The 18,201-nt window shown below is 38.2% G+C and overlaps 1 protein-coding gene across 1 annotated transcript in view; it reads right to left on the bottom strand.

The window, feature by feature from the left end:
* Positions 1-18,201, bottom strand: part of JAG2 (jagged 2) — a 70,631-nt gene that overhangs the window by 2,494 nt on the left and 49,936 nt on the right. Inside the window, exons 11-25 of the mRNA XM_014951580.1 lie at positions 17,818-17,864; positions 17,382-17,555; positions 14,949-15,099; positions 14,513-14,677; positions 13,860-13,973; positions 12,388-12,501; positions 11,891-12,004; positions 10,854-10,970; positions 9,826-9,853; positions 8,681-8,766; positions 6,074-6,187; positions 5,774-5,889; positions 3,943-4,188; positions 3,378-3,509; positions 2,200-2,356 (exon numbers count right to left, since the gene is read on the bottom strand). Coding sequence (XP_014807066.1) covers positions 2,200-2,356; positions 3,378-3,509; positions 3,943-4,188; positions 5,774-5,889; positions 6,074-6,187; positions 8,681-8,766; positions 9,826-9,853; positions 10,854-10,970; positions 11,891-12,004; positions 12,388-12,501; positions 13,860-13,973; positions 14,513-14,677; positions 14,949-15,099; positions 17,382-17,555; positions 17,818-17,864 — 1,875 coding nt within the window. The remainder of the gene's footprint in view (positions 1-2,199; positions 2,357-3,377; positions 3,510-3,942; positions 4,189-5,773; positions 5,890-6,073; positions 6,188-8,680; positions 8,767-9,825; positions 9,854-10,853; positions 10,971-11,890; positions 12,005-12,387; positions 12,502-13,859; positions 13,974-14,512; positions 14,678-14,948; positions 15,100-17,381; positions 17,556-17,817; positions 17,865-18,201) is intronic.

Below are 18,201 nucleotides of genomic sequence, written 5' to 3'. Positions count from 1 at the left end.
CATTGCAGCACGACGATAACTGTTTGAATGCACTAGTCCATTTAGAAATGCTCTTTACAAGTTTAAACCAAGTTGGAGTTTTCCTTGCTTAATGATGAGGATGTTTTTTCCCCATCCCAACAAACTTGTTTTTTAACAGCATCTCTTTCTCGAGCCCCTAAGCTAAGTTGGCCCAGAAAACCTCAGTAATGACTCTTAAGAAAAGAAGTCTATCCTTGTAGGAGGCAGGCTATAAAGCCTACTGTGCTTAAGTTGCTCTAGAAGTACTGGCACTTGCATCAGAAATAAATCCTGCGTTTACTAATCAGAAAGAAGAGTCCTTTACCATCAAGTCCAGAGAAAGTTACATATATATCAACTATCCAAAATAACATTCAGGTTAGTTAACCAATTCGCTCATTAGGATGCTCCAGTTTTAATCCAGAGTAAAACACCCCAATATTGTCACTAGAGGTAAGGGTCTTCACTGCTCCATGAGTAAACAAAACAAGTTGAGGCAACTGCTTTTCGCCGTGTTCCCAATCACAAACCCCACTAGTGTTCTCCCAGTCACACATGCCCAGGTTATTTCTCTAGCAAACCATTCCTGAAAATTTAGCTATGGAAAACATTCTCTAGCACTAACTGCAAGAGAAGTCAAAGTCTATCCATGTTCTCAGGAGAATCTTTGAATCTTATTGAGGTGAGAGATAAAGTACTCCCCACCCCTTTTGCCCTAGCATTTAATACACAATCAGAAGGAAGAGAGGATGAGGTATGTCAGAATCTCAGCTCAATTCTTTAGCATCACACAATTTCTGCTCAAGACAAGAACAACGTTCGTACACTCCTTCAGGGCTGAGGAAATAGTACATTTGCCAAGGCTTTAAAAGATGAAAGGCATTCCCTAGAAGGGAATGCAAGGGAAGTGGAACCAGGCAATTTACTCATTGCTTGGACTACAGGTGGAAGATTTGCCAGAAAGTTATATTGGGAACATCTAGGGAAAAGTTGGGAGAGTCTCCTACCATTGTAAGATTTCTACTCTGGGGCTTAGTTGAACAGGAACCTACCAGGGGTCTTCCACAAGACTGTCTCCTGCCTTCTCCAGGCAGGAACACAGGCAAGCAAAATCTTCAACTGCTTATTTTGGCATAGCTCTTGTAGAGCCAATATTCAGAGATAAAGGTCTCTCCAATCACAGCATATCCTCATTAAGAGGAATGAACATTACATATCGAGCCAGCTGTGCACTAGCGAGAAACACACATTGAAAAGGAGAGCAAAGTTTTACTGGCTAAGTACTGGAAGATATTAGACATCTTTAACTCTTTTTAAGGCAAATAATACATAAGCACTTCAGCAGAAATTTGGTATAATGCTACGTGTCTTGCCCCTCCCCATGTTTTCATTACCTCTCAGCCTCAGTTTCTATAGTACAGCAGCATCAAGGGCTGAAGTCAGGTTAAGGTTAACATAGGAGAATCAGAAAGGAGTTGAACAGCACATGAGAACTTCTCCTGAATCTTTCTCTTGTGAAAGGTATGGTTAGACTGGAGAACAGGGTTGGAATCATAGAATTGTCTAGGTTGGAAGAGACCCTTGGGATCATCAAGTCCGACCATCTACCCTACTCTACACAGTTCTCCCCTACACCATATCCCCCAACACCACATCTAAACGGCTCTTAAACACATCCAGGGATGGTGACTCAACCCCCTCCCTGGGCAGCCTATTCCAATGCCCAACCACTCTTTCTGTGAAAAATTCCTTCCTAATGTTCAATCTAAACCTACCCTGTTGGAGCTTGAAGCCATTCCCTCTCGTTCTGCGAGAGACCAGCACCAACCTCTCTACAGTGTCCTTTCAAGTAGCTGTAGAGAGCGATGAGGTCTCCCCTCAGCCTCCTCTTCCTCAAACTAAGCAGTCCCAGCTCCTTCAACTGCTCCTCATAGGATTTGTTTTCCAAAGTCAGAGCCAAAAGAGAGGCAGGGGTAGGTGGGAATATTACGCTAGGGATGGGGTTAAGTTTAAACTAGCACACAAGCACAAAAATCTTGATTTTAAAGCCACTCTCTCCTCAGTTAGTAATAGCAATTAAAAGAAACAACCCTATCTATGTCATTTTCCTCAACATGTAAAGAAAGGTAAGAAAAGACTGACAGCCAGGGAACAGAAAATGCTTCCACACACAGAGGATGTATGCATGGGGAACCTTACCTGATGATGAATTCCCAACAACGATGGTCTCTACTTTGACTTCAGTTACTGCCAACATGACGGTGCTGTTTTGCCGCTTAGTGATTGCATTTACTATTGTATTAGCAGCATTCTGTATGAGACTATTATCTTGTTCATCTCGATGTGGGACAAAAGACTACAGGGAGTGAAGGGGAAAAAAACATAAAGGTATTGCAATCATCTAACCATGCAAATCTATTTTTTAAATCCAGCTACATCTTAATTGAGTTCACTAGGTTGAATTTATCCGACAGCAGTTACAAATGGTACCCTAAAAGTTTACTGCAGCAATAGTATGGCTGGCTCTATCCAAACTGCAGATGCAGTGTCAGACTTGGTGGGTAACACGCCTACTTGTTAATCTAGCATACCTTAAATAAAAGGCAGCTGACTTCCATGTTACTTACACTGCTGAGCTAAACTTAGTCATAGTTTGGAGCACTGCAAGACTTGTGGATTATCTACATAGAAGCTTGAACTAATAACAGTCAGCTCTATTTATACCATACACTTTTGTTTCCTGCATCATGGCTCAGCATGTTCTTTATGGTACTGGCAGAGACAGACAGTCCAGTTTGCGCCCAGATAAACACTTTACTATGAAAATAAACCATTTCTTGGAAACTAAGCAATACACAAGCATTGAGTGATTTGGCTATAAACGCCTCTAAAGCAAGTCCTTAGCTCAGTAGGGCAACAGATACTTTAATCTACTCAACTTGCACCTTCTTCCACTTCCCACTTAGCACTTACATATTTAACAAACATCCTGAAGCAGCCATACTCAAATGCACAGCAGAAACTTCTTCACAACATCCAAGCCAGTCACCTGCAACCACATCTCCTTACTTGAAGAAGCTCAATAGCCCAGGTTTTCTGACAGAACAGGTAGGTACCTGTTCACTAATTTGGGCTGAATCAGTCTTTAAAATAATTTATCAGGAGGCTGTGGTAGCCCTTTGTCATTAATGAAACCTGCAGTTTCAGCTATCTAGCATTACAGGAAATTGCGAGATCACAAAATTGTTTTACATTCAGACTAAGCCACAGATTACACTACCTGCATTGAAGCTAAACAAGCTTAAACCACCTGTTCCCCAGCTCAAACGAGTAAGAAAACATTTTCCTGTATATATTAATACAAGCCTCATACTTACAATAGCAACTTCCACTGCATTCTCTGTGGAGAAAGACAGATCACATAATATTATCAGAGTTCTGTCCCTAGAAACAGTCCTAGTAGCTGGTAAATACCGGATTTCAGAACAGATATTTTCAGTTGTAGTGCCCTGTTAGAAGCAAGGGAGATTGTATGACTTTAGTTCAAGTAAAAAAATATAGTACATAAAAATAAACATCTTCAGAGTTTTTTCAGTTATTGAGACCTGATGAAGGCAGCAAGAAAGGGCAGAAAAATGAAGAATAGGGTTTTGGAATGAAGGGTGAGAAACTGAGCTTGCATGACTATCCTAGTACAGTCTGGGCCCATCTTGAAATGTAAGAAAGTAGCTTTGAGGTTTAAAAAAGAAAATATGCATTACAAACCCTAATTTTGCCTTTCGCTTTAGACAAAGCACAATTAATAGCAACAGAAGAGTCTAATAATAAATTCTGCAAGTTTATCACAGCAAGGAGTCATATTAGAAACACTAATCTTCCATGCTTTGACATGGATATATCCCTACATATATTGCCGTACTTCATTAACAATTCTGTTCTCACCTGGGGGACTTTGTCTCCGTTAAAAATTAAAGTAATTCTAGCACAGTCATTGTCCAAGTATCCAGAATTAGGCAGACACTTGATATTGGCAGGCAGAGGTTCAGAGGCACTGCATTCTCCCCACTCCGTGCACGGTGGTTGAAAACATTTCATATATTTCTCCTGGCATTCTTGACCCATGGGACACTGGTTATTCGAATTATCCCAGTGTTTGTGTAACAGACAAGGTTTTTTCCCACACCACACCTAGAAATTAAAAAAGAACAAAGTGCTGTTACAGTTAATTGCTCTTATGCATCAAATCAAAATAAGCAATTCACATAAGATAGTAATGATCCACCACTGACTGAAAAATAAAATCAAACCTCTATTTCAATACTGCTGTAGTGCTAGTAGCAGATGTAGCTGCTCCTCCACAAAATGAGGACATTTTGTATGGACAAAGAATAAAAACTGTGCAGAGATTACCCAAGACAGCAGTGACTGGGCGTATCTCCTCAGAGGCTTATGGATGGCTTATTGTCCCACATAACTGAGTTACACAGCAGTTCTAGCATTTATTTTTGAACTAATCATCTAGACTCCTATAATCTAGGAAGAGAAACACCCCCACAAGGATTCATTTCTCTTCAATATTTATACTGAGATCCTTGACAGAATGCTGAAGATGTGAAGAGCTGATGCACACTGGTGATAAGCACTGTCACTTCAACCACTCTCCCAAAAGAAAACAGTACTGGTGCAGACCATTTCACGATGTAACCTTTAAGGTTCTACATAATACTACACAGCTACTAGTTTAGGAACTTATGGATTTCTTAAAGCACAATCGTCAGCAAGTAAGCATATTTCTTCCATTATGCATGAAAGAACCAAACACTGTGTATGTCTAAGTTGCATTTATCACACCACCATTTCTGAGATTCTAGTTACCTTCATGTACCGTTATCTTCTGAACATACCTCAAACTTGAAATCATAAGACCATAAAGGGTCAAAAAGAGCATTTCTAAATGACCAAGAGCAAGAATTAGTTATTTCTTTGCCTAAAGTGCATACCTTGCTGAACAAAGTAAGATTAAGGCTTATTAAAGACCCAGAGGTTTTTAAACTAGTGCTTCCAGTGAAATGTGGGACATTGCCCCACATGGCAGTCTAGGTGCTATTAGTGCTCATCTAGAGTCACCCCCCAGCCCTATAACTTGTAAGCAGCAGTGATCTCAGCTGTCTCCAGCTGTGATGTAAAGCTGCACAGGTATACTAACACGTTCAATCTGTATTTAGGCTAGTCTTACTTTTTTTTTTTATGTCACAACCAGCAGGATATAGTCCATTATAAACATACAACAGTGGCAGTTTCTCAATTCATAAACCTACTGAAGGACAATACAAAAAGGCAATTAATACCCACTGAAGAAACTTTTCTTCCTACATGTCCTTTACCTTAATTTGGCAGGCAGAGGTTCAGAGGCACTTGAAACATTTTGACTAATGTTTCAAAGAATTAGGAGCACTAAAATTGTGTTTGCAAAGTTTTGGCAGAGTGATCATTATTCCATTCCAGTTCATATTTCCTTTTCTGCAAAAAGTGCCTGTCTGCTTCTAGAGAGCTGGTTCTAGCAGGCAGAGAGCAGGACAGTAGCTTATGATCACAAAGACAGTCCCATAAGTATTTTTACAAGGAGTCATTAGAGACTTTTTTTAAACAAAATCAGTTTGGGAGAGACCTATGCAAGAGCCTAGATGGAAAAAACCACAGATGAACTTGTGCATGAAGAACAATAAGTTTGTTTCAGTCACAAGGTTTTAAGTAAATAGGTCAAAATTCTTACCTTGGTGCAGTCAATACGGCCATCCAAACAGTGGCAGTTGTTGCATTCTTGATCCCACCTGCTGCCATGGGGAAAGGTCATTCCTTTAAGCCAGCAAGGCTTTCCAATTCCAATCACTACGAAAAAAAAGAGTACACTCATACAACACTTCACCCCTTTGAGTTACCGAATCTATGCAAATTTAAATAATAATAATAAAAAAAGCTACTTATGCATCAGACTACTGCATATAGACTCTATACAGGTTACATTGTACCCTAATGCTTTTTGGGTAAAGGTTGATAGCAAATATAGCAATACCTTCTTGGCACCTAGGACCAATTCTTCCAGGGGGACAAGTGCATCGGTATCCGTTTATTTCATCTATACAAGTGGCACCATATCCACAAGGGGAGGACTGGCATTCATCAATATCTAGATAGAAAATAGGTAAGACTCAATGGCACGGACGTAGAACATTGTAATTAAACATTTACTGAGATGTAATCTGACAATACCTGCTTTCTTAACAAGCAAAGGACAGTTTGGCTTCAGAATTAAACTCCTAATTGGGTAGTTCTACCATTTCAGCAGTAACCTTTAACAGATTTCTCATAACTGCACCCTAATTGAGGTTCTGGTGATCAAAGCAGCAGTCATATGCTGACTTATCTCACACAGCTGAGGTGTTGGACAGCTGAAGGTGCTAATGTCTTCTCCACATTCAGCTATAGAACTGAAGTCCCACATGCTGTTCTGGCACTAACCTCAGACACCTCGGCTTCCTAGAAAAGCATATGCTTTCAGGAAGTTATCACAAAGAGCTGAACAATGAATTGGCTCAGCAGTGCTCAAAAAAGAGTGATTTGCTGCAATACAATTCACCATAAGGAAGAAGAGTAATAGTTTAGTTCTTAACAGACATATGATGTTACTTTTCCTAATAACCTTGAAATAGCGAGTAAATTAATTTAGTACATACATACTCAGCACAAAAGTCTCTTAAGAAAAACCCCAACCACCTTCAAAGATTCAAGCTCAGCCACAGAAATCTACTGAAAAAGGCAGGGAGGCACAGTCCATTCAGATGCACAGCAATGTGTTATTTTTTATCCTGGGGAAGTGACCAATACTAATTTATAAACCAAAGGCAACAGAAACCAACTTGTCAAGCTGTGAGCTGCAGGCACTAACTGCTTCATTTTCAACCATAACTATTCTCTTCCAAAACATCTTCTGGAAGGTTTCCTTTCATCGAACATAAATTCCCACTCCAACCCCTCAGAGAAACTGTTTAAAAACACCAATTCTTGAATGATGCACAGTATCAGCTCATCTTCTATCTTCAAAGGACTGGACTTAGAAAGTGAATGTGGTAAGTGGTGGTAGTGAGACTGTTACTCATGTAGATAACAGAAAATACCAACTGGATGTGGAAGGGCAATCTTGGTTCTATTGTGGATTCCTTCCAAAGTGCTCTCAGCTGAAGTTTTATGCAAATACAGAGGTATCTAAACTACTACAGGGCTTAACTACTCTTTCTTCCCCTCTTCAAGCTCTGTTGGTTTAAGATTCTCCAGTCTCAGCATGCTGAAAAATGTGACTGTTAACTCTGTTTCCGTTATCAGCCATAAAAGGCATTTTTGTCAGAGCTACTCCTTTTGTCTATACTAGTCTAAACAAGAAAGAAAAAAGCCTGCAGTCCCATTACAAATGCACACTATTTATCTTTGACTACAAATAGTCCTCTCTGCATTTCTTGTCTGGAAAAGGAGAATTCAGTATTCCTCACCGCATACCAGGATCTAGATACATGGTTATCTGTCATCCCTGATTCAATATCCAGAGATCACAGAATCTTCATGGTTGGAAAGGACCTCTGAGATGACTGAGTCCAACCACACACACACACAAAAGACCTCCACAACCTCAGGCACTAGAGCATGCCCTGAAGTGCCACATCTACACGTTTCTTAAATACCTCCAGGGATGGTGACTCCACCACCTCCCCGGGCAGGCTGCTCCAGTGCCTGACCACTCTTCCAGTAAAGTAATTCTTCCTAATATCTAATCTAAGCCTCTCCTGCCCCAGCTTCAGACCATCACTGAGTTGATGCTACCACAAGTGCTGCAGGTCACCCTCTGACTAGGTGTCCTGGCTCATTTACTGTCTGCCAGAATAAGGATGAAATCTCAACTTGAAAGCACACCACTATACTGATGGAGTGGGAGGACCAAGCCCAACAGCCTTGACGCTACAGAAAACTCAAAGCATGATCTTCCAGAGAGGCAGAAATAAAGTGAAAACCAAGGTATCTATCACATGCAAGTAAAAATGGTAATATTCCATTAAAAAAAAAAAGTCCCTTCCACAACACTTCAATGCAGTTTTAGGGTCTTTCATTCCCCCTTTTCAGTTTCTATCCTTCAGGGAAATTGCAGTGCAACAGGTTGGTTTTATTGCTTTGAAAGACCTTTATCATACTTCCGTTATTCATGTGCCAGCACTACAGTCCTGATGTTTTTGTTTTCATCTGCAGTGTCTCAGTGGATTTCACTTTCTAATGTTAAATGTAACACCTACTGATAAATGTCACCTTTAATGACAAGCTGCTTACCAAGCAAAATACTTAGTAAGCTTCTATGAAGCCGGCACCACCAAACCATCAGAAATGTCTGATGAAATCCAACAACCAAGTATTGAGTATAATTTAAGTCAACTCATTTCAGTTTCATTTAATGAAATGATAAAGGAACTTAAGTTGCCATTATTTACACGGTATGAGTACCTGGCTAACGGACAGGTAGCTTCTGCTTCATTATTTGGAATTCAGCTAACCTAATGCAAAAAGGGTCACAGGGTGTTCTTGCTGATTTGTGTGTCAGAATGGTACAACCTTTCAGGTCTTTATCCACACAGGTACTTACTAATTCTGCAGTCAGGACCAGCAAACCCAGGTGCACATTCACATCGAAACCAGTTCACACCATCAACACAGATGCCTCCGTTGTAACTGTAAAAATAATAAACCTCTCATTACACCAAGCGTTCTCAGGGCAGAGTCACTAAGTCTGAAGAGAAGCAAAACCCATAGGTCTCATGCAGCTTTTTCAAATGCAAATTTCTATTGTTCCTATTCATAGTACCTTCTCACTATTCAACAATGCAGAATTAAAAAGTCTCTGCTAATTCATAATATGAGTCTACTTAATAAGCCATCTACATTGTTTCACTGGTCTTTAATTAAAGCTTTGTCAATTAAGCTTTCTGCTGCTGTTTAGGGGGATAATCTATTCCGTCAACAAGAAAGCATAATGTTAGATAAACAATATTGCTTAGTAAGTCACCTGTCGAAAAAGCAACATCCTACAAAAGTGGTGAAGTATATCAAGAGAACTTAAGGACATAAAATAGCACTGTAAAGTGATTACAGAGAAAGCCTGAACATTTGCGAGGTGGTTGTTTGTGATTTTTGGTTTGGTTTTTTTTTTTTTTAATGCACAAAGTACAGGTTACTGTATCAGAATGGATAACAGAGAAAGATAAGGTAGATGGTTTGCTCCACCCACATATCAGTATTTTCCCTCTTCAACCATAAATATCAACCTCTATATTTAAAATACTCCCACTGTATCTTCAAAAAAATTGTGTTTTAAAAACACATTTATACATCATATCTGATCCAAGAGCATTTTTTATATTAGCTAAAACTATTTATTGTTAACTAACAGGTTTTGATTTCTCATTTTTTTTATTTTAAAACTTAATTGTAGATGTTTGAAACGTTATTAAGTCTGATTCATTTCATACCACAGTAATATACTAGTCAGTTTTGGCACAAAGGTTACACTAAAAGTACTTTTATCTGTTCATATATGAATTAACTCAGGATTGCTTCGTGGTCTTTGTTGCTCAAGGAATAGATAAGGCATGGCAAAAAATTGCTTTAAGATTTTTATAGAGGCTGACTTCAATTAATTTAGGGTTATAATTTTAGTTCTTATCTAGAACGGAAATCCATATTACTGTGCTCACTTATTTTCACAATAGGTACAGAACTCTGCATACTTACCATGGATGAGGGTTGCAGTCATTGGTATCTATAAAAAAGAAGAACATAGTGTAGTGTAATTAGTAGCATATTTATTTTCTAATTTATAGTATTGTAGTTCAAGACACTATATTTGATAAGTAAAAAAATAAAAAAAAATACAGAATTGAATGTTTTCTTCCACACTTGCAAAGAAAGTTCAATTAGACCTAACAGACCAATGAAATACCCTAAATGCAAACGCTTACGTATCAACATCACAGACTAATATGCAGCACAATGGCAACATAACAGAAATGAAATGGGTATTGGTTAAATTGGTAGTGGATAATTCAACCAGAGTCTAAGAACTTACTAAAAGATTGCTACTACTTTTACTACTTACTACTACTTTACTTACTAAAATATTACTACTACACTTCATATGTGCAACTAGCCAGATTTCTTAAACAGATCTTTCCCATCATAAACAGCTCCAAATTATTTGTTAGCATTTCTAGAGCATTGTCAACTTTAAAACAGTTAATTAGGGCCTACATCAACACAACAGTAGATTTACAGTAAAAACAGAGATCAAGTTTAAATACCCCCCCATGTTATGCCTTGGGGAAAAACACATAAATAAATAAATAAATCAAAGTTGCAGGCTTTACTCCACCTAACCAGTTCATTGTATTGGTTGTATTCGTATGCTGAAGTAGTTAACTGCTATCCTCAGAGAAAATGATGGAATATATACTGCTGCCTGCCTTTTCCATTATTAAAATGGAAGTTGTTTTTTTCCTTGCTCTGCACATGTTTACAAAAATTATATTTCTATAGAGGGCTGATAGTCTTATTTTGGCAGAGGCTAGAGGCATAAAGAAGCACGACAAGTTCTTCATTCATTACTTGAGCATCATCTTCTTTACCTACCTCCCACCCTGAATGATTCACATATTTTGGCGCATGATCTCTATAAACTTGCTTTGTTTCAGTAAACAGCTCTGTGCCAGACACTCCTAATATCCCAGGAGAATACAGGGGAAAAAATAAGAGAAAAGCCTTACTCTGTGTGCATGTACGTCCTTCCCATCCTTCTTTGCAGATGCAAGAAAAGGAATCCCCACTGCCAACGCATGTTCCACCATTCATGCAAGGGTTTGGAATACAGCTGCTGTTTTTAGCTTTGAACACAGAAAAGGCCTCTATTAGCACAGAAAGCAAGAAGTACCTATCATCTGGATATGTCAATATTACAATCTTGAATAGCATTTAAGTCAGCAGTGCAAAACTTACAAGAAGGTCAAAAAGACTCCCAAACCAGTCACATCGCATGATAATCTCTCACCTACCTTCACCATCACCCCAATTCAGTTGTTTGATTGAACCATGAAGTTTTATAAAAAAAAAAAAAAAAGATTACCTATTTTTTCCCCTCATCTGTGTAAACATCTTCCAAATACTGCTAAATTCCTACTTTGGTAGTGAGTTACCCAGGTCATGAGGTGTACTTCATGATAAGATACTAGTATTTAAAGTTCAGATTTTGATTAAATGCCACAATTTTATCTAAAAAATAGAAAAACTATACTAAACTACCTTCATCCTGCTTCTTGGTCATATTCATATTCAAAATGTACTATGGAGACTGCATTCGATCCCCCAAAAGATCAGGAGTAGTACCCTACAGCAGGCAGTAACCCTGTAAATCCCCTAGGAAGAACTGCTTCATTTCATTTTTCCTGAGGATATCTGCTCATACATCTCTCAATCACAAACTCACTTACGTTACAAACCTTTAAGCAAAGTAAGTTCCCAAGAAAACCTTTACACAGGGTCTCTAAAGATTAATAGAGAAGTTCCAAAGCTGCTGAAGAGAAGTTATGTAAAAGGCCACGTAAGCAGCCTGGGGAGAACAGCTACCTAAAAATCAGCATCGTGTCAGCCGAGCGAAAGAAATTACTCCCAGCTTCAGTTACCAGCCAACTGGAACAGCTTTGAACTAGCCATCTAGAAGAACAGTCTACCTATTTACTAAGGAGATAAGTATTAAACACTTCTCTGCTTCTTCTAGCTTTACCTGTAGATGATTTAAAAAGCTTACCAGTGTTGCAAGTGCTTCCTATCCATTCTGGAGGACACGAACAGCGGAATGTATCTCCATCATCATAGCATGTTCCACCATTGCTACAAGTATTCGCGTCACATTGGTATTCACCTATACATCACAATAAAACAGTTTTAATTTCCATTGGTCTTGCTGAATTTTAAGACCAAGTACTTTTTAATCACAAAATTACTTTAAAGAGACTTCATATTTAAATGCAACAGTACAAGAATTGCATAGTTCCACTATCTGTATTACAGTAAAAAACCAAAAGAGTGGAACCTAAGAGCATCTCTTACAACGTTATTTCACTACATGAAGGAATACATTTTTCAAACGTTCCATTTTGCTGCTGGGAAACTGGAAGGGGTAATGAAAATATGCCTATTATTTCACTGCAATTGTTTTATTTTAAATTTCAGGAACTCTGGTCTCACGAGAAGAAAGAAAACAAATCTTTGGGTAAACTAAAGATCAAAGTAAAGAACACTTACGTGAATGGCAAGTTTTGCCTTTCCAGTCATTCTTACACTCACAATAGAAGTCATTTACCAAATCAATGCATCGGCCACCGTTGTGACATGGGTTAGGAGAACAGTCATTGAAATCTAGAAAGAGTTATTCAAATTAGATGATCTAGCCCAGCCAAGGCCATGAGAAAGTATAAAATACTTCTTTATAAAGCAAATAAACCATGTACCATTTAGGAAGACAGCATTCCTGATTGTTATGGGGTTATCTTTATATAAGCAAGGGAAAAAACACTCGATTTAATACAGAACAACATGAATTATGAAAGATTTTCTGAGAGCTTAATAGGAAAAGTATCATTCAGTATGGCTTTTAAGTAGAGCATCGAAGTAGTTCCATTTTTCCAGCAAACAGCTGTATTCTGAACTTCAGAGAAAACTTTCTAGTAGGGACTACAATGTCCTGAAAAGAAGCCCCAATCCAGGACATCCACATGAGACAGTTAAGACTTCATCTCCTGCTTTATGTCGCAAAATACAGAGTTAGTCATTAGATGGCTTAACCATATATATGCACACATACATGCGTGTGTGTATACACACGTTAAACATACATGCACATATGAATTTCAGAGAAAATTCTTTTCACTTCAGCAAAATGTTTCAATGGGTAGAACACAATTACACCAGATCGAACTTCATGTAGACCACACAAAAATCTCTTTTGACAATGATAGCTGCCAAAAGCTTCTCAGTCTTTATTTCACATCTTAATTGGTGCATGTCCTGTAATAAGTCTCCACAAGCCCTTGCCATCACGTTTTAGAAGGGGCTTCATTCAGAGTAGAAAAAGAACTAACTGCAGTTTCCTCTCAGTTAACTTAACCATGAACAGGCCTAGTACACTTCTTTCTCAATTAAGGCCTGATATGTCTCAAGCCAGGGCAGAAAGAGTAAAGGCCTGCTCCTGATGAACTCAGAAAACAAAACACCTTCTCATTATATCTATTCAGGCATCAGCAGTTCCTTTTTTGAAGGAATATTAAGATATTAAATTTATAAATTCCTTCAGTAAGGTGAAAGCACACTATATCTTCCACTGGCTCAAAGCTAAAAAACTTTTCAAGTTTGGAAACTACTGTGTATGAATAGATTGGGTAAGGGACAAGCTACTATGTTCAGTAAGTACATAAGCTTGTAGTGATAAAAAAAAAAAATAGAGTAGATCCCCTAACACAGTATATTCAATTCTGTCTCTCCCCAGTAGACAAATCTCTCCTCATGCATATTCTGTACTATACCAAAGAATCAGAGTATGGTCCTGTTAAAGGAACCGAGCCTTTTAGAGCTGCTACCCGAAAGTCTTCTTGAAAATACTTTCACAAACATTACTAGGCAGACTGTAATTATAGAACAGAGAAACCGCCCTATTATTAACCACATACTGTTACAGCAAAGCTGTAATATTTGCCCCTGCAACGCTTAGCAGTACTCACTTGTGTCACACAATTCTCCTTCCCAGCCACTTGAGCAGAAACATCTAAATGAATCAACTTCATCGATGCATGTCCCACCATTCTTGCAAGGTTTTCCAAGACAATCGTTGATATCTATGGCAAAAAGTCAACAATTATTGCTCAAGGCTGCCTTCACCTATCTAGAGGAGTGATCTACACGCGTGTCTCTAGGAAAAGCAGCACAAAGTTATGCTTTGTTAGCACATACATAAGAACAGCTCAAACAATTTTTAAGCCTGGTAAGATTTCTAGGTGTATTCTCTTTGATATAGCAAGTCAAACCACAGCATTAAGCATTAACCTAGCAAAAATATCCAGGTGTTCAAAAAAATACCTGGAACAGCAATATACATGGTCCTAAGTGTGCTGTCAATGTGTCTGTCCCTTCTTTATAATCCCTATGTTGAAGAAATCCATCGCTTCTTGTAAGACTGTACGTAAGAGGTAGTGGGTACAGTCACATTCACACTGAAGTTGGACTAAAACCAGTTTTCTTTCACAGAGGAAGCGTGAACCACTACAAAGACAACTGTTACCAGAAGAAACTAGATTTCAAGCAGCACATGTGAAACAATGCTCTATGCAGCTTTATTAAGAGAAGAAAGAAGAATTTAGAAGAAACTCCTACTTACTTTCATGACAGTATATTCCAGTAAAACCTCTTTCACAGGCACAAGTGAAATTCCCTCCTGGCTGACTTATACACCGTCCATGGGGCCCACAAACATTAGATGAAATGAAACGGATTCCTTCTTGGGTAGCGTTAGTGAAGACTTCTATTGTACAGCTGTCTATTACTAAGAATGAGAAGTATTTCATCAGACTAGTAATCTGTACCACCAATCAATTTTTAAAGTTACCCAAAAGTTAAGGCTAATCACAATTTAAGAGTTATGCTAACTTTAAGTTACTCTATACCTCTTTATAAATAAGAACTGTTACAAGCACTTCTCACTGCCTCACTATTTCACAAAACGTATCTGCATTATGCTACTTACAGAAATACTATTTTTCTTTTTTAATGTACCACCAATACATTAAGACAAGTTTCTGGACAAAAGAAGGTACCTTTACAAGAATTGTTCTTGCAGTGGTCCTTGAGATGAGAACAATTCTTTCCATCATAGTCATCAGGGCAGGCACAGTAATAATCTCCTCCCAGATCATAGCATTTAGCCCCATTCTGGCAAGGGTTAGGTTCACAGAAATCAATATCCATCTGTAAGAGACCATAGTTAGCAGCAGCTGCTTCATTTCCCAGGAGTGAGCAGCATTATCCGTGTTGCCAAAGACACAGATAAAGCTAATTTACAAGGAACCTCAGTTTTAAGAAGATACATGAATCATATATATTGCATTCCATCCTGCAACACAGAGAGAAACTTCAGGCTACTTTAATAAATCCTAACACAAAGCATTTCTGACACTCCTAAAAACATATTCCTTTGTAGGAGGCTGAATAAGCACATCTACAATAACTTGGTAAAGAACAAGCCATCAAGAAATATCTTACTGTGACTATTCTGGATCATTTTAAGTCACTTCTCTGTCCTTCACACCCACATACCAAGCGCTGTAATACAAATTAAGTAACAGTGCACTTGTCAACTTTGTGTCTGCAAGACACTTAAAATGCACAGAGCCTGAAAAAGGTCCTATTGTCTTAAAGCAACTTCTCTTCCCATCTCAACTAACATGGAATCTATTCTAGAACCACATAGTTTGGAAGGGACCTCTACTCCCACCTCCTCGTCAAAGTAGGTCTAGTTAGAACCAAGCTGTTCAGGGTTTACTCTTACAAATACTATCACCATGCCAATTTACACACAGAAATACTAGGCATATTTTGAACACATCTTACCATCTGATTCAAAAAAGCAAAACTTAAAACATGGCTTTCATAATATAACCCTTGACACAGACAAACTGCTGTAGCAAAGCAATTCTGCTTCTTCTACATCTTAGATTATCACACGTCATCACTGATTGGTAATGCCCTAGATTGGCCTCAAAATCTACAAGGGGGCCCCAAAAAAGGATATTGTTATATGAGAGTACCCTTCCTCCAAATGGTTATTCTTAAGGATTCCCTTCTTCCCCCCTCAAATAAATCTTTCCCCCCTTTCTCAACCTTACAGACTTAAGATTAAGTCTGATACTGGGTTTGGTCACTATTTTTAGTAGTTTGGTAGCTGAACAGGAGAAAAATTCAAAGCTAACCAAACCAGAAGGAACACAAATGGTGTTAAGTATTTAATTCAGAGAGGCACGTACAATTCCAGCTGCAATAGAGAGATTTTCAACAAGCTATTTCATGCTCTCATATGAAACATTCAAAGCAAACTACAAAAAATAGCTAAGGTCTGAGAAAGATTCTCAGATCTCCTCTATCAGATGTCTCCATTTGTTTCCTTCCATTAGAGTAAATTTCCCCTTCCCAATGCAAGTTCAGTAGCTGGTACTTTAGCATCTGGAATCAATGGTAGATATTTCCTGCAACACACAAGGCAAGCAGCCAACTCCCCCCTATTATTCAAACAGATTTGCTAAAACTTTAATTGCACAGTATGGTATGAATCAGCCAAGAGTAGAGCGCTCAAGCTATGATCCTTATGTAGAAATGTTACATGAGCTCTTAAATACTGCACCAGTTTTATTAAACTGGTCAGTATCCGCAACCCTTTTTAATTTTGTAGCAAAGGGGGGAATTGTTTTCTTAACAATGCAAATAAAGAATAAAATTACTTCAGCATTTAAGAGATCACTCCAATGTCCTCCATGAAAAATTCTGGAGCAAACCCAGCCAAATTCTAATCCAGTGCCTCCAGTTGACACTGCCTTGCTAACCATGACACTTACATGCATTTAGGTATCAGCAAAAGCCAGAAAGTAAATACTTAGGGCAATATAATTTTACATCGAAAAGACCAATGTCCTCCCTAGAAAGAGACAGATCTTCATTATCGTTAAGTACTTTATTATCAACTAGCACTTCAGAATTCCAGATCTGAATCCTTATTTAAGCACTAGAACAACATGTTCCTGAAATGATCTCAAACAGAAAGTTCCAAGAGCCAATACTCGTGTATCTGCCTGCCTTTAATTATGCAGATACTCCTACCAACAGCAGTGGGATTACTTGAAAGGTAATTCAATTATGTACTTCAGACTTATTAGGATGAACACCTAAAACATTCTAGCGTAACAAAAGGACACAGGTCCTGAAAATTATAAAGGAAAACATTTTAAGCTTAAGGAATATTTGTAGCCTTAAAAAATTTAGGAGAGCCAACACCCTTTGTGCAACAACTCGCAGTGCATCAGGCTGCAAATTCAAGCGTTACAGCTACTATGACAGCACTGCACAACAAATTTACTTATTCAGAGTGTCAAGTAACAGCCACGGTAGCCTTGGGTTACTCCCATTTAAAGCCGGAGATATGTTTCTTTCAAGAATTCAATCCATGAGAAGTATTGCAGTAATGTCACTGCTGCCCTCACCTCACAGAAGACTCCCGAGAAGCCCTGTGAACACAGGCAACTGAATCCATTCACCAGGTCTTTGCAACGCCCTCCATTTTGGCATGGGTTGCTTTCACACTCGTTCATTTCTATCTCACAGTTTTTTCCTGTGAAACCACGAGGGCATAAGCAATGGTAACCGTTCACTTCATCCTTCGCAGAGGGGAAAGCAAAGCAAAAGTAGAAAGAATGGTTATGGACAGAACCGGCACACAAGAATTCAAGTTATTTCTATATTCTGGATTTGCGAACAGCAGTGGCACCACATAAAATTATTTTGTGAAATGGTGCAAGACCCTACAAGTGCAACACTACACATTTAACCTCATTTAACCAACATGTAATTGCAAACTATAGAATTTGTAACTAGCCGGAACAAGATTTATTTTCAACACAGTACATAATAAACAGTTACCTTACAAGTTCCTCCATGTTGACATTGTCCATGACAATCATTAATATCTATGGATAAAATATGCAAGGCATTAGAATTTATACTGGAAGACGAAGCTGTAAAGTACAGGTCTAGCATGAAAATGCAGAACAAATGGTTTTCAGAAAGGATATTTCTAGATGTTTCAATGAAAAGTAAGGATGCTTGATGTCTTAAGAAATTGATATTTTAAAGAATATGTAATAGAAAGTTACCTATTACATATTTCTATTACAGTGCAACAGAAATTAAAATCAAATGCTATCAGACAATTTCATATCTAATATTTTAGCTAAAAAGTACTTTGAATTAGTACATGATATTCAGAATCAGGGATGAGTGAGTAGATTTACTAATTATGTAAGC

This window comes from Calidris pugnax, unplaced genomic scaffold (genome assembly GCF_001431845.1).
Source record: "Calidris pugnax isolate Ruff unplaced genomic scaffold, ASM143184v1 scaffold183, whole genome shotgun sequence".
In the NCBI taxonomy this organism is placed as follows: Eukaryota; Metazoa; Chordata; class Aves; order Charadriiformes; family Scolopacidae; genus Calidris; species Calidris pugnax.
This window is presented reverse-complemented; position numbering and strand designations above follow the sequence as displayed.